Source organism: Vigna unguiculata, chromosome 9 (genome assembly GCF_037176805.1).
Source record: "Vigna unguiculata cultivar grain cowpea cultivar isolate G323 ecotype 2 chromosome 9, ASM3717680v1, whole genome shotgun sequence".
Lineage (NCBI taxonomy): Eukaryota > Viridiplantae > Streptophyta > Magnoliopsida > Fabales > Fabaceae > Vigna > Vigna unguiculata.
Window position 1 is genome coordinate 3,761,640 of NC_140800.1, and position 16,646 is coordinate 3,778,285.

General features: G+C 31.8%; 2 protein-coding genes across 4 annotated transcripts; one reads left to right on the top strand and one right to left on the bottom strand.

Annotated features, from left to right (window-relative positions):
- Nucleotides 1–5,480: 5,480 nt before the first annotated feature.
- LOC114163784 (P-loop containing nucleoside triphosphate hydrolases superfamily protein) lies at nucleotides 5,481–12,666 on the bottom strand. 2 transcript variants are annotated; one of them, XM_028048097.2, is made up of 10 exons: nucleotides 12,508–12,666; nucleotides 12,345–12,417; nucleotides 12,151–12,260; nucleotides 10,850–10,993; nucleotides 10,441–10,549; nucleotides 9,699–10,051; nucleotides 9,535–9,608; nucleotides 8,827–9,128; nucleotides 7,647–7,887; nucleotides 5,481–6,155 (listed from the first exon to the last, which is right to left on the bottom strand). In XM_028048097.2, exons 1-10 carry the CDS (start codon nucleotides 12,629–12,631, stop codon nucleotides 5,895–5,897), a joined length of 1,791 nt encoding a protein of 596 aa, XP_027903898.1. In that variant the 5' UTR covers nucleotides 12,632–12,666; the 3' UTR covers nucleotides 5,481–5,894. The 2 variants fall into 2 exon arrangements, with proteins under 2 accessions (XP_027903898.1, XP_027903899.1); XM_028048098.1 differs by having other exon boundaries at nucleotides 10,850–10,955; nucleotides 12,508–12,642.
- Nucleotides 12,667–12,750: 84 nt separating this feature from the next.
- LOC114163785 (uncharacterized) lies at nucleotides 12,751–15,427 on the top strand. 2 transcript variants are annotated; one of them, XM_028048100.2, is made up of 7 exons: nucleotides 12,751–13,066; nucleotides 13,196–13,289; nucleotides 13,889–14,007; nucleotides 14,123–14,206; nucleotides 14,362–14,454; nucleotides 14,629–14,711; nucleotides 15,159–15,427. In XM_028048100.2, the coding sequence occupies exons 1-6, from the start codon at nucleotides 12,779–12,781 to the stop codon at nucleotides 14,671–14,673; spliced, it is 723 nt and encodes a 240-aa protein (XP_027903901.1). In that variant the 5' UTR covers nucleotides 12,751–12,778; the 3' UTR covers nucleotides 14,674–14,711; nucleotides 15,159–15,427. The 2 variants fall into 2 exon arrangements, with proteins under 2 accessions (XP_027903901.1, XP_027903900.1); XM_028048099.2 differs by having other exon boundaries at nucleotides 12,752–13,066; nucleotides 14,654–14,711.
- The last annotated feature ends 1,219 nt before the right edge of the window (nucleotides 15,428–16,646 follow it).

A 16,646-nucleotide genomic window follows, 5' to 3' on the forward strand; every position in this document is an offset into this window, starting at 1 on the left:
AACACATATTTTATTTATATTACAAGACTTATGATTTTAAGTTATTTTATACTGGGTTAAATATGTTTTTGGTCCCTCAAGTTTCAATGAAATTTGGAATTAGTCCATATTCGAAACTTGATACCAATTTAGTCCTTCATCTTTAGAAATGTATGGATTTAATCCTTCTTACCAAATTTTGTTAATTTTATTTGACATTTTAAATACATTTTATGATAATATTTAAGTTAACATTAAAGCGAAAGTATGTTAAACGGTATAAAAATTCAAATACTATCATGAAATGCGCTTGAAACGTCAGATAAATTTACCAAAATTTGGTAAGAATGACTAAATCCATACATTTCTAAAGATGAAAAACTAAATTGGTATCAAGTTTCGAAGAGGGACTAATTCCAAAATTCACTGAAACTTAAGGGACCAAAAACATATTTAACCCTTTTATATTTATAAACTAGTTTATGTAAACACTTATCTATTAATCTAATTTATGAACTCAATTTATAAACTAGTAGTGTATATGGTGCAAGTTAACCTCTAAACTAACTTACTACTTACAAACTTACAACCTAGCTTATTGAGTACAATAATTAAAGAGTTTTAAATTTTTTAAGGGGTTTTGAATTGACTGATATTTCTGAGTTCAAATCTTCTATTGAGTTTTTTATGTGTTTTTTACTTAATATTAAAAATACACTGATGTTAATTCTTTACAAATATTTTAAATCTTCAAAATCGATGTCCATTAAAATATTTTGAAAGTATAGTAATGGAACAACAACTAAAATCCGACATAAAATCTAAATTCTATTTCTTTGTACCATACTAATATTGTACAAATCACATTCAAATCTATTCCTAAATCGTCTCACTTGTAATAAATATGTGATTCATTTAAATTAACTCTTAATCTCCTTAGACTATTGACACCAAAATCTGAATTTCATATACAACATAATATATGTTTATTTTCGAAGGATTTCCCTACTGTTGGAATCTTTTCTTACCTTAAGTAAGTATCACGAGCAATGTATTATGATTTATGCTAAACTTCAGTTCAAGTTACTCAAACTTATTATGACTTGTTATGAATAATATTGAAGGTGTTGTCGTAAATGATTTAAACAAAACAAAAGAAGATTGAAAATAACCAATATGTTTTTGACTTTTTTATTAAAAGTAAAATAATATATTTTTATTATTTTAAAATATGAGTATTAAAAAAATGGTGTTTTTAGAGATAAAACTTAAATAATTGTTGAATTTGAAAACATGAAGAAACAAGACAACATTTATATGATATTAATTTGTTTTTAAGTGTCCAATATCATATTCAAATGAATACTAGTTTAAAAATTCAGTTTCACTATTTTATCGTAGATACCTTTAATCATTCAAATTTGATGATTTTATCAATCATATTTAAATTATGTCAATCTTTGGTACGAATAGAATGTACATTATACTTGAATGAAATTTTATTTTTGTTTGTAATGATTTATCAAAACCATATTACAAAATAAAATGTGAGATAAATTTTTTGCACACAAATGATTATTTACATTGAAAAAATAGCTAAAAAATTTAGATTTGATTTAGTTATTGATAGTCTCTATAATTTGAAAAAACAAAGAACAATTAATTAGATATATGTAATTTTTTTATAGCTATAATTATATTAAATTACATATTCGTTTTTGTTATATTCGTGATAAGGATAAAATATATAAATTTTGACTCTTCCAAAATTAATGGTCAAGACTTGTCACTGTATCTGACAATAATCAAGTGTCATTGAAAGTCCTTATGTAATTCTAAATCAATTCCTTAAGTGTAAAATCTAAGGGTCTTAAACACAACATTGAATCCTCAATCCTAACATTCAAATGCATTAGATGACTTGGTTGGACCTTAGATTCGATATTAATTTTCCAACTCAATCCATATATATATATATATATATATATATATATATATATATATATATATATATACACACACACACACATATATAAATATATAAATAGTAGTAGTGCAAAGAATTAAAGTAGATTATGTATCCAACCTCAATACAAGAGAATTTAGCTATCATGTTGATTATTCTTGCTACAAGAATATGGAGTGGTTGTCTCTCTCTCATAACTCTCTTAAAATGTTTCAGTGAATACAAAGATGAATTCTAAGTAAGAAGAACCTCTCAAAGTAGAGTAGCACTCTATTTTTATAGAAATTAAGATTGACACTCAACTCCGGTCTTCAATATTCAATAACATAGGTTTTCTCCCGTGCAGGTTTTTCTTGTGGCTCAAGCTTCTACCTTAGTGTTCCAGTCTTGAGATTTCCTTCCTAAGAAGGTCTCGTTTAGGCTAAACTTTTCCTCATGATGCCAAGCTCTCTAGTTTCAATCAATTTAGGTTTCTTTCACTAGAAAGTTTTCTTCTTGGCTTAACACCTTACTTTGATGTTTAGTTGTGCAGACCATATTTGAATTTTTCTTAATTGTCTTTGAGCGCTCAGCCACAATCTTGGAGCTCAACTGTGCAACACTTCTAGTCTTGCAAAAACTATTGTATTTCAATAAAAATTAAAAACATTAATTTCATAATTAATCAATTCTCCATATAACATTGTTCTTTCTTAGCTAAAAAAAACTGATTTACTAAAAAATATATCAAATTCATGCAATTTATGTTCCAAAAACATGCATGAAGTAAATTGAAAATATTAATAATGGTTTAAGTGTGTATAATTTTTTTAAATAACAAATTTTTTTAGGCATGTAAAACAATAACCATTGAATAGTTGTATATTTTACTTTATAAATAAAAAATCATACCTGACTTTAACAACTAATAAATATTAAATTATAATTAGAATTGAGAGTTGGTGATGTAACATGATTTTGAACATGAAAAACTAGAAAATAAAAATAAAATCCAAAGAAAAGCTCATAATAAACAACAATTGAAAAGAAAAATAACTTGATAGTGTATCACTTATATCTTTTTTTGTATTTTCTATAATATTCATGTGTAAAATGAAAATAGATTCATAAATAAATGACTATAAATTAAGGTATAAATTCATGAACTTCATATAATGATTGTACAAAAATTGGGAAATACAGTTAACTATTTTATTGAGAGGAAGCTTAGAAAGTGAAATAAGCTTCAATATATTTGATATGTAGAAGATAGATTCATATATGCAATCTTCTTCTAGATTGCAAACATGTATTTGTATGAAAATTGTTAGTACTTAAATTTTTGACATCACTATTTTTTTTGGTCAAACAAATTTATACAAAACAAATTGAGTTAATTTAAAATCCTAGAAGAATCTCATACCATTAAGGTGTTCTTTAGGAACATTCCTTATTATTAGTTTCAAATCCTAAAAGAATCTCCGTGTGGAATTCTTCTATAGCTCTACGAAGAAATATATTATGCACATTCAACCAGTGTAAGTACCAACCAATACGAGTTATGAAAGCAATAGAAGATAAAATTACTGTACTCAATATGAGAATTTCTAGTAATTTTCACACCTTTTATTTGTGTTATCTCAAATGTTTCAACGTTATCTCCAGGATCTTTATTCACATTCATCAAATGAAATCGTCGTTTTCAAATATATATAATTCATCTTTCGTAATTTCAAAAAACTTGATATATTTTAGTAACTTAAAAAAGCAATGCCACACGACACCACATTATATTCGTTAAAAAAAAACCTAACATGGAGGCAAAATTTTGAAGAAAAATGAAGGTGAAATTTGTTTGGAAAGTAGAAAATGCAGTGGGGTGATATCGAAGGATCCAAGAGTTGCATAATTGTCACATGAAGGTGTTGAAGCATTGACCCTACAGAGGCATGTGCAATGCAGAAACAATTAATTGCATGAAGCTACTGAAAGTGTAGTACAATGTTAGCAACAAATGTGAAGGAGAATTTGAGCAACATGGTTGCTTAGATTCACACCCTATGCTTCTACTTTTAGTCCTTATTTCTTAGGGTTCAAGGGATGTTACACTTCCACCATTATCCTTTCCTTTCAGGGTTGTCTTACAAACAACAAACAACCCATTCTCATTTGTTGCTACAATTAAGGAAATAAGAATGCAGAGGTAAGGCCAAAATAACCCTTTTGGTGTCAAAACACTCATGTTCTTCCCAACATCACACATTCATGTTTTTTCACATACAAAACTGTTTCAACCTATTTTTATTACCTTCAGCAAATTACTCTCCTTTTGTTCAACTCTCGTGACTTTGCTAAAAGGATAATGGTTTCCGACCGATATGGGTCCAGTATCTCCAACCTTATCATTTAAAACTGTCTCCTTTAACTCTTTAAGATTGTTTTTAACAATAAAACCATGTCAGGAGCTTCAACCTCTAAAGGAGACATACATGAAATGCAGTAATTAACCTAAAGGTTATTACTTTTCTGCATATGGAGGAAAGGTGTTATGTTCCTTTTGGTGGTTGAAACATATAGTGTCATTAATTTTGTTCTAATGATACAAGATATTATTATTATCATTAATTTAATCCTTTCAATGTAAATTACTACCAATTTTTGTTTCTAATCATGCAAAATATTATTACGTAAGTCTTAAATCAGGAGTCCAATTCTTCTATATTTTGACGGTTGGTTTGGTTGCGTTGAATTGCGGTGAAGCAAAAAAAAACATAACAATATTACTCCGACTTTTAAGTGTTGTTAAAAGGATCTTTTAAAGAAACTGAAAATATGATAATATTTTTAACTTAACATATATAAGGTTTTATATTTTACCTTCTTATTTATATAAATGGTAAAGAGAATTGTTTTAAAAGTAATTTATCTATTCATAGCACGTTTTTTATATTTTTTTATATGTTACATTCATTAAATATTAAAATTATAGAAGAGTTAAGATTTCGTCTAGTTTTTTTTTTTCAAATTAAAAATTTAGAGGATCTATTTTCCTTCACTGATCATTGTTATGACAAAATATTCAATTGAAAAGTTGATAATCAAATAAACTGAAAACTTACAGAACTGAAAACAGAAAAAAAAAAAAAACAAACTTTTTCACAGGATTGGATTAAATTTTAGTTACCATGTTTAACATATACCAATCTAAGTAAAACTAAAGTTTATAATACATTTAAGGTTATTCCATATTTAGTTACCTTGTTGTATCCAAGATCTGTATAAACTAAGAAGTTACGTTTATATCTGTGCTTTGAACCGCAAAGAAAGTGCAAATAGAAATCACATTTACGATAAAAAAAATATTTTTAAACGTTGGTGTACAATATATCATTGAGATTAAATTTTGACAATATTATTCTTTTTCAAAATATAATGATAATATAAGTCATTAATCATGTTACATTATAAATCAATTTAGTGAAAAAATTTCATGTTTAATTTCCAATGTGTATAAAAAAAAATCTTATTGAACCAGCAACATTCACAACACGTGAAATTAACTATGATCCAGTGGATCAGAGAAAATCCATTGCAAGACCAAAAAGAACAAGTTCTGAAAGTCCAAAACAAAAGCCTTGTTAGAATTCCGACTATGGGCTTAGCTAATAATTTGGACTCTTCCAAAGAAACTACAACTGTAAGCACATTAGTAAGTTAACCCCCACCCATCACAAAGAGTTTATACATAATATCAAACAAAAAGAATTAATTAATAGTATACATTTTAGCATCTGGCTTGAAATGAACGTTAGAAATTTGGGCAACAGAAATGAACAGAATCGTAGAACTTCACACTATCTCATCTCAGGTCTCTTGGAAACCCCATTGTTTTGACTGTCTTCTTTGGATCCATCATCCATAGTCATGATCATTTGTGACCTTGTTTTGTCAAAACTTGTATGAGCCACTTTCATGGTCTGCGTTCTGTCACACTCCCAACTTTTCTCTTTTTTGACACCCCAGTTTTCCTCTCAAATATTTTTCTCTTCTTAGCTTGCTTCTGGAATGACTGTCCAACTAAAGAGGGTTGCTGTTTCAATGCAAAGCTTTTTGCTACGTGCCCCAAGTGAAGTTTCTTGATCATAAATATTCTTTTCAACTCACCACGATGGGCTGTGTATGCACGAACCCAAGAGCAAAATGCCTTCTTAGCAAGTTTATCTACCTCGGGCTGAAAAGGACAGGGTAAAAATTGGTTTAGGAATACACAGAAGCATCAAAGAATCCCCCTTCATGAGTTTTTAGCTAAATCTTAAGGAATATAACAGTTACCAAAATTAAAGACGTGAGGGGGATAAATACTATTGTTCATGTTCATTATGGCCCATATATCTTTGATATAGTGCATGCTTTAGAACAAGGATTATCTCACATCAGAGAACCATCATTTCATTCCACATTTTTTATATTATAAACATTTCATAAGCTTTAATTAAATAGCAGAGGTAGTCCTTGACTTCCAACAAGAGTATAACTTTCTATGCTCAATTTTTTCTAAATTTTAAAGATAACAAACTTGGGGGCAATTGTCTCTTTAATATATTGGAAGTGTAACTCTTGGGTAAGGAATGGCAATCAACAGCCATAGGGAAGGTCAAATCCACAAGTTTGTTGGCTACTTCGCCCTTGTTTTCCAAGAATCAAGGGTAAACAAATCATTCACTATTCAAAAACATAAAACCGAGAAATCTGTAAAAGGCGCAAGAAGCATGTAACATAATTCAAATAATCAAATCCAAAAAGCTTTCTTCACACCATGTACTATTACAACTGCTCATAAATTTAGTTATCGGTATTTTATGTACAACAATAACCAAGTCTTAACCAACTAGTCGCAGTTGGCTATAGGGATCAATTGAAGGCATTAAGCTCAATTTTTTTTTAAACCACTAGTGCCGGTCCAGTGGTGGGGGGGCCTTGGGTAATCCTGTGCATGAGATTATAGGTTCTAACCTCAATGCATTCACCCCACCGTTTTAATTGGAAGTTGATCAAACTTATTGCAGGAGTCTTTATTGTTCTACTTATAGTATGATCACATTGCCTTAGGTAGGTTTTTGTCATCTCATTTGCTTAGCATAACTGGTATAACTGATTCATACCTTAATAGGAAGATATAAGAAGGAAAAGATGCGAGAACTCTCAAAATTTGGGGTTATTATAAATTAACAGATGAAGATTTAACAAGGATTTCTGTCATCTTCTCATTTGCTCAAGCATATTAGGGGAGCAAGATGGGGAATAAAGAGGTAAAAAACCTCAATTGGAATATTTGAGGAAAAGATAGGGGAGAACTCTCAAATCTATAGCCCCTTCCCCACCCTTGAATTTTGGGGTTAATTTTAACAGGAAGATTTAAAAAGGTTAAAAAGGTTCCCTTTATTTCTGCGCTCAGCATCCAGACACAATCCCCCTCCTGCACTCGAGGGCCTAATTTTCCAAACAAATCTACCTGGCATTTTATTTTTACCATCAGTAGTTTGTAAGTTGTATAACTTAGTAGAAGAACTTAACCACCATGAAATATTTTGTTTTCCAACAGTAATGATTGTATAGTTAAACTTCGAAGCAATGTTTTCCATGTTAAGGATTATAAAGTTAAAACTAGATTAAATAAGGACACACAAGGTCAGATTTCAAAGAGATCAGCAATGAAGATCACCTTCGACATGATGAAAGCTTCAAGTGCCTTCTGGAGAGAAAGGACCCAGGGATGTGAATCTAAGAACACTGACTTCTTTGTGTAGTTCTTTTGTAGTGGAAAACTATCCAACACTTTGAGGACAGGATACTCTGTGAGTGACACACCATGTTTTTCCAAGTCCTGTAAATAGTCTATCTCAACTGGTTGCAGAAATAGCAACGACTCTCCCTTTTCACCCAGTCGGGCAGTTCTACCAACCCTGCATTGGGAATTCATGACAAATAAAAAATAAGATATAGCATTTCAATCATAAAGAAACATAGCAAATAATCATAATGAATAACTGGGAAGATGCTCCATTTGCTCATGATTGGACACGTAAAACCCAAATCATAATTTTATGCTTTGGGGGAAAAAACCTTTAAATTTAATTTTATTATAAAACAATTGCGGGATAAAGCAAGTGAAAACAATGCTTAAAAACTTTACAAGAAGGGTTTTACATTTTCAATTTTATATTGGTCCTTGCTAGCTTATTTCTCGTGTAAATTTTAATACAATAATAATTATATTTTGAGTGCCTACTACGCTTAAGAAGCTGAGGCATTAAAACAAACCCTAAGACAATCATGAACCGAAATATTAGAATGACATCAGGAAAACAAACGACAGAGGAGTTCAAAAATTATTTTTTGACATTATAGCATCATATAATTCAACTTGGTTTCATATTTTGCATCACATTTTATGCTGTTGATCTCCAAGCCATTAATGTAACAAGTTATCGGCTTTGATGTGTGATTTTAAGGTTAAATTATGTATGAACGTTTAGACAATTATCTATCATCAATTAAAAGAAAATTTTCGATGTTTATATTTGCCAATACTCCTTTTTAGCAACTACGCTCACAATTAATGGATCGAACTACTTGTTAGAGCTTTATAGCGCACCATCTTTCCCTATTATTGCTCGTATTTGTTAACAGGTTAAAGCATGTTAATATATATATATATATATATATGTATATATATATATATATATATATATATATATATATATATATATATATATATATATATATATATATATACATAAAAGAAGAGATCATTAACGAAAGAAATACCTCATCATTCTTCCCCCTCCCCCCCTCAAATAAATCAAACAAAAAGAAACTCAAAGGTGAAAATAGGCAGATACCTATGAACATATTCTGTAGCTTCTCCAGGAGAATCATATTGTATGATGCATCTAACCTTTGGAAAATCCAGGCCTCTAGCAGAAACATCACTAGACAAAAGCAGAGCAGATTTCTCAGTTTTAAAGGTCTGAAAACTGGTTCTCCGGTCCTCCTGCACCATACTACCATGTAACTGAAAAATTTTGCATCCAAGAAACTTCTGTCGGGTGCCTTCTGTTTGTGGATAGGATGAAAATTGAAATTCACTTAACAGTGAATAGTGAAAATCTACTGCATCGCATGTTGAAAAGAATACAACAACCTGTGGAATCATGATGCCACTTACTAAGTATAAAACTTTTAATTTGTAAAAACTTTCATAAGGAAGTGGAAAGATAGATGCAGATTCATTCATGTTGAATATAAGTTCCAGTCCCATAGCCAAAAATAATATGGATTCTGGTAAGTTTCTTAATGACATATTGCCATATAGATGAGATATTTTTGTTCTTGCTCTTTATGTGCATTTTTCTTGAAACATTACACCAAAAGTATAAGATTATTCATAGTTCATGCCATCATATACATATTTACAAACAATAATTAACCTTGGAAAACAATAAAAGGAATGTGTACAGTTCAAAATATACTAAATTAGAAACCATCTCAGAAATAGATTCAAGGAAGAAAGGCAACAAAAGGGGGTGGAGATTAAAGTGAAGCTTTACCTTTTGTGAAGGTTCCCTTTCAAAGAGATGCTTTATAATTGAAAGAAGTATAGGTAGTCGTGAACCGCAAGGCACTGCATAGAAATCCAACTAGAAATTCAATATCTTAAAATAGCATCTAAAATTAGAAAGCTCACTAAAGAAATTTCTAATTTATCACATACCTTTCATGTATCTCTGAATCAACTGTACAGGAACTTTGTAATCTCCAACTGTTGGCATTTTACTGGAATACTGGTCTTCATTATCTTCATCAGATTCTGAATGGTCATTGCTTACAGCTGTTGAAATTTGTTCTATTTTCTTACCATCAAGACCAACCATCACTGGATTGTCTAGACTAATTTTAGCAAGGTGGTTCACTTTCTCGTTTAAGGTGGCAGATAAAAGCAAATTCTGTCTTTGAATTTTAGAGTTTCTTGGAACTGTATTCTTTTGGTCATCATGCGCTGTTTTCCTTGAGCCTAAAAGATCTAGTATTTCCTCTATATCTTTTCCAAATCCTAATTCCAAAATCCTGGAAAAAAATATGATACATTAATTCATTAATGAAACAATATATAGGAATGAAAACAATCCATCAAGACATAAGTATCATATTTTCTTTTGTTATGATAATTGTTGTAACTAAATACTCATGCAGTAACAGAAATAACAAATGACAGTTGTTTCCATTACTGTGTATAAAAGGCTGATTGAATAAGAAAGAAATAGGGAATTGAATTAGATTGTATTCTGTTTCTATCAATCTTTAATGAATCTCGGAATGTTTCTGTAATATACATTCCCTGTGTTCTTCGAGTGTTTCCTAGAACACGGGTTTTATACAACAATTATCATAACAACTTTGCAGTATGCAATATAAGTTGATTTATGTGATAGCAATACAATTGATGAAAACCATACCGATCAGCTTCATCAAAAATTATCCAGCGCAGACTTGAGTGCAAGAATGATGTTGTGTTCTTCAAGTGATCCAGAAGACGCCCAGGAGTTGCTATAAGAATTGATATGCCTGAAAAGGAAACAGAAAGGTTATAAATATGATCAAGTACTAAAAGTCTTACTTCAAATTTCAGATACAAGAAAGCACACCCCCAAAGCTATTTGTAATCATGACACAGCTTTTCATTTATGCACAATTTTTTTTCATTTAAACATAAAAGATACTGTAAATATCCTCAATTTTCTTCCATAACAATTTCATCCCCATCATTTTCAAGATTTTATTCTTGAACAACTAGAAAACAAACTTAAATGACGGTGTTGAAAAAGTGGAATATATGTTGAATACAAATGATGACACGATTTTTACCTTTGCGCAGCCTGGCTTTCTCCTTTGATCTATTTTCTCCACCCATAACATATCCTGGAACAATCCAATGAAATCGATGCAATAACTTCTGAAGAATTTCATAAACCTGCAAACATAGCTCACGCGTCGGTACAAGAACCAACGCTATTGCCGATAAATCAATTAAATTTATAACTAATATGAGCTTAACTTGCCAGAACAATAAGCAAAATAATATGTTTAGACACTATAAAACAGTGAAATCGATATGTTAAACAATACTTTCAGGAACAAAGTTTGATATATGTCTTCATGATGCGCTATTTTCAATTTTCAATATTATACATTATAGAAAATAATCTGTCTTCACTTACCAGCTTAAGGCTGTACATAGTTGTTAATTGACACATAATCAAGAGTTCAGTCCCTTCCATTCTTATTCTAATGGAAGAAAACGTTAATATTAAACTCGAGATGAATAAAATTGTTGAGAATTGGTCTTTTGATAGAACCCAATGATACCATACAATCTATATACCTAACACCACCTGATGTGATCTTGAAGACTCTTTTTAGTTTTCTTTGTACTTTTTACTTTTATCTTTCAATTAAATATAAGAAATAATGATTTATATAATGAGAATTAAATATTAGTGGTATTAAATGTTAGTTATTGAGAATTAGTTTGGGATGTAGAGGGTCTTGTCTAATTCATCTCATATACTTGTAATTCAATTGATATATATGAATTTGATAGAAAATTGAGTTTTGTCTGTGTGTGAGCTTTTTGGAGTTGTGCGTTATAAAAATCCTAATTTTGATCTTATAAGTATAATAAGGACAAGATGTTATGATTTGGATACACTCACATTCTCAATTTTATTCTCATCACCACCCAGTGAAATAAGGATTTTATCACTGTTTGTAAGCAAAGGTCACGTGGGTATGTAGGTTATCGATGCTTCAACGTTAAAAGGGGGTTTAGCACACCTAACTGCTTATGCTTTTCCTTTTTGGGGGAGTTGGTCATTGAAGTTTCAACTTTTACTCTCACAATCCCCTCCTCTATAAAATTCAGACGAAGTCAAGGGCTTCGAAAACAAATCCAAAGTAACTCGACAAAATAACAAAGCTAATGTCAAAATTAAGCATTACTTTCATTATCTTATAAGTCATCACTACTTCAAGATGGACTATAAGTAGGATATAAAACCACCATCCTCAAATAATAAAACTGGTGAAAATGTGCCGGCCATTTAGCCAAGAAAAAAAAAAATCACACAAGGGAACGAAACCTCATTCAAAACAAAAATAAAACGCACCAAATGTTCCATCAGAGCGCTGAATCCGATTTTCGTATCCCTGCAAGAGATGAACAATCGGAGCGAGATATGCAGCAGTCTTCCCCGTGCCCGTTGCAGCATTTACCAATCTAAAATTCTTCATTAAAGAACTCAATTATCGTTTTTCAATAAAAAATATCAGCAAGAAACAACAAAAACTAACAAAAGGATACGCATGACGCCCAGAGAGAATAACAGGAATCGCTTGAGCTTGCACCAGCGTTGGAACTTCAAACCCCAACCTCTCTGTAAACAATGAAAAATTAAAAATCAAATTGTGTCACCCTCTCAATAGAACCAACCAAAAATAAATAACCCAAAAAAAAAAAACAATACCATGAAGCTGTTCACACAAATTAGAATCAAGGCCAAGGCTGGAGAAGGAGCATGAAGCAAAAACGTTGTCGTTGCTGCCATTACCCTCGTTTTTCACTCCCTGACTAAGCTTCTTCACCCCCATTATTTCGTCTCTTGCTCCCTTCTAAGCGAAAGGGTTTACGAGGTTTTATAATTTTGGGCCGAGATATTTGGGCCGAGTCCCTGGAAGGCCCATTAGTGTGAAACATTATATGGCAAGTGCTGAATGGGTTAGTTGGTGGGGGTTGTTATGGGAACGGCGGAGGAGGTGGTGGAAATAGAGAGTTTGGAGAAGAGTTTGTTGGAGGAGAATGACGGCGACGCGGAGGCGGTGCTCTATGCGGCGTCGTTTCGGGAGATGGAACAGAGATTCGTGAAGTACCAAACGGTGCAGTGGGTGCTTTACTCCTTGTTGTTGATTCTGGCATGGGGCATTGGATTCCTCATGTTGCTTTATCTACCAGTGAGAAGGTTCATACTGAGGAAGGATATTCGTTCTAGAACCCTCTATCTCACTCCAAACGCCATTGTTTACAAGGCACTCTCTCTTTCGCTCTCTCTCTCTAATATCCGAATTTTAATTTGCTCTTCCGTTTTTACCTTGTTGTTATCGTTGTTTATTTTTTGAGAAATCAAAATTTCGTGAATGTGTGGTTGTGTAGCTCAGGTTACGAGGCCGGTGCCATTTCCGTGTTTTGGAGTGCTGAAGAAGGAGAAGCACGTTTTGCTGCACTCTGTGGCAGATGTTGTGGTTGAACAAGGTGCGGCTTTTTCAGTTTTCTTATGTGTTATTCTGCTTTGATTTGAAAAAGGGTGGGATGAAATGTAATGGAAAAAATGATGTTAAAATTAAAATGCATCAAATGAGTAATGTGTTTTTTCTCATCTCATTTAAATATGATTTAATGGTTTAGATTTATGATTCTTATTTAACCCGGTGTTCTCCCTAGAGTTGAAGACAAGCCTTGTGAAAACACTTGATTATTATAAGACATGAGAATTATAATTCCGGACTCGGTCTTCTTTTGACATTGAACCAGATTAATCATTGGCAATGGTGTATACAATCATTGGCAATGGTGTATACAATCATTGGCAATGGTGTATACATTGTCGATTAATCATTGAATAGAATGAATTATCGAGTGATACACTGTCGATCAGTCTGAAATTATTATTATTACCATGTATGACCGTTTCTGATAGGATTACTATTATTTATTCTTCCATTCAGTTGACACTATCTGTTATGATTGGTTTCATTTCTTGTTTTTTCTAGTAAGCTTTCCAATGTCTAGTAATTGTTTTATGGTCGTATGGTTACAACTTTTAGTTCGTGATTGGTTGTCTCTATTCATAGGATACATGCAATCACTTTTTGGCGTCTATTCTCTTAGAATTGAAAATGTTGGAGTTAGAAGGCCACCCAGTGATGATGTTAAAATCGAGGGGGTTGCGAACCCAAATGCTTTCAGGAAGGTATCCTTCTTTCAAAGACATATCCAAAACCTAAAACCGTTTTTAGTTGAAATTTCTCATGGTTCCACTCTCCCGCATCAAGAACTGCTCTTTGCAATGCTTCCATTCTTTTCAGGCAGTTATGATTCGTCTATCAAACATGAGAAATGAGGTGTCAAGGCAGGTTTCTACATTTGAAGATGTTCCACACCATCTGATGGTAAGTCACCACTGCTGTGCCAGATTGGGAAGTGGGTGACCGATAGTGTTAAGTCATTGACCCGTAAACCTTTATATTGCTTAGCACTCATTGCTCATGTTTTTTACTTGTTATCTCTATCTATTTCACCTTTTATTGTTTTCTATAACTTCCAGATGTCTTCATCGAAATCATTGAAACATGATTATAGACCTTCTCGGGAGCAGGTATTAATGCAGAAACTAGAGGAAGTTGGAAGCTCTGTCAAGGTAGAAAATGTACATGTGATATTGTATTGTTATTTAATTAATGGCATCGAGGATGCGAAGAAACACGAAGTTTAATAATTCCCCTCAGATTGAAATAGAATAAAAGGTTGCGAAAAGGAAAAGGATTCAGTTGCATGTATGTGAACTGAAGTTGATTCTTTTCTTTTGGCTAAGAACCCAGGTATGTTGTTTATTGCAGAGAATACAATCTTTATTTGAAGAGCAACAATCCCAAACCACAGAATCCATAGATTGAGGTTAGTGAATTTTATGTAAAATAAAAATTCCTGTGTTTTTAAATGATTGCTGTAATTTTTTTAATCGGAAGCATTCCTGTATGTTTCTCATACATACTTTATTGGATTATTTAGCGCATTTATGCTTTAGTTTATGTATTATATTATATACGAGTATCTACCAGCTACACGGAAATGAATTGCTTCATTGACACCATCATTACATAATGTGTTCGCTCTTGCATTCTTATTCTTGGTAATTGTTCTGTCTTGTGTGCATGTATTCGGCTTGACATTCAAGGGCTTGTCCACTTTGATATACAAAAGCAATATAGCTAGAGGAAAATTGATACAAATATTTAGATCAAAATCAATTTTCTAGCCAGACAAGCATAGAATTTGGTGATTCTTTTATTGTGCTGACTTTGGCTTTGTTGTTTACGTATGTTAATTTTCAATTGGACACAGGTGCGGTGATATTGTAAATAACAATCAATATCTCTTCCCAGGGCAGTTTTCAATTTCAACAAATATTAGTACTACTTTGTTAACGGCTCCTAAAAGTGTATGTTTGACGCCACCTGAAAAATTGTTGCTATTTATTGTGTTAGTTTGTATCCCGTAGCTCTCAAATTTGCCTTGTATTTCTGTCTTTATACAATAAAAATTGTACATCTTGATCGTTATGCGGCTTGAAGGCTTGAAGGTATCTCTAAATGAATACGTTTCAAATGTTCTATGAATGTGTAAAGTTGATTATTTCAGATGTAATACGTTTCTCCGCGTTGTTTTATTTTCATTTAATGCAGAGCGAGAAGAGTTTTGTATTGTACTAGTAGTATCCTTTAGAATCACATTAAAATACTAATTAATGTAATTTGAAGTAATATTTCTTTTGTTTAGTTGTTAACATCTTTATATTTGTACAAATAATAAGCATGCAAAATTATATTTCCAACATTTTTTTATAGTTGACACATGTCTTTTTTTGCAGGTATTTTATTTTTTTAATTTCATAATTTAAAATAAAATTAATTATATAGGATACTAACTTTTAAAATCGTTTTTTTAATAGAAACACATGAATTATCGCATTTACCGAGCTCAACTTTCAAAGACTTTTAAACTTACATTTGGGATTTCAAACTGCTATGACATTACGGTACAAAAATTAAACAGATTGTAATAAATTGTACAAAGCAACTTGGTGGAGCACGGCATTGATGTTGTCCGAGACAAAGCAACTGCATTAGAAGCAGAGCTTAAACGAATGGAGGAACAACAGCTAAAAGATTTGAAGATAAAGAATTATCTTTATCAAACAATAGATAGAGAGATTTTGGATATAATACTAAATGATGAAACGTCCAAGGATATATAGGAGTCTATGAAGCAAAAATTTCAAGGCTCTACAAGGGTTAAACGTGCGCAACTGCAGGCCTTACGAAAGGAATTCGACACACTGCAAATGAAGGAAGGAGAATCGATGAACTCATACTTTGGACGCACTCTAAAGATAGCCAAAAGTATGAAAGCAGTGGGAGAACGTATGGAAGAGAGTGTCATCACTGCAAAAATCTTGTGGTCTATGACTACGAAATTCAACTATGTGATATGTTTATTTGAGGAATCCAACAACATGAATACCATGACTATAGACGAATTACAAAGTAGCCTATTGGTGCATGAACAGCGAATGACATGCTCAGTGGAAGAAGAGCAGGTTATGCAAACAGTATTTGATGAGAAGAATGGAAAAGGAAGAGGAAGAGGGAGAGGAAGAGGAGCCTTCCGAGGTACAGGAAGAGGAAGACAAACATTTTACAAGAATGAAGTTGAATGTTTTCAATATAAGTGTCCAATGTGGGAGAAAAAAGTAAATTATGCAGAAATGGAGGATAAAGATGAACATGAGGAAGAAATCTTACTAAAAAGAAGGAAAAAAAGATGAGTGGT

Excerpts from the sequence above, each read along its gene's own strand:
- LOC114163784 (XM_028048097.2), bottom strand. The coding sequence starts at position 12,631 with ATGGGGGTGAAGAAGCTTAGTCAGGGAGTGAAAAACGAGGGTAATGGC. Across the intron at positions 12,418-12,507 it reads TTTGTGTGAACAGCTTCATG|AGAGGTTGGGGTTTGAAGTT; the intron begins GTATTGTTTTTT and ends CATTGTTTACAG. Across the intron at positions 10,994-12,150 it reads GCGCTCTGATGGAACATTTG|CGTTGGTTCTTGTACCGACG; the intron begins GTGCGTTTTATT and ends TATCGGCAATAG.
- LOC114163785 (XM_028048099.2), top strand. The coding sequence starts at position 12,779 with ATGGGAACGGCGGAGGAGGTGGTGGAAATAGAGAGTTTGGAGAAGAGT. Across the intron at positions 13,067-13,195 it reads CAAACGCCATTGTTTACAAG|GTTACGAGGCCGGTGCCATT; the intron begins GCACTCTCTCTT and ends TGTGTAGCTCAG. Across the intron at positions 14,008-14,122 it reads ACCCAAATGCTTTCAGGAAG|GCAGTTATGATTCGTCTATC; the intron begins GTATCCTTCTTT and ends CATTCTTTTCAG.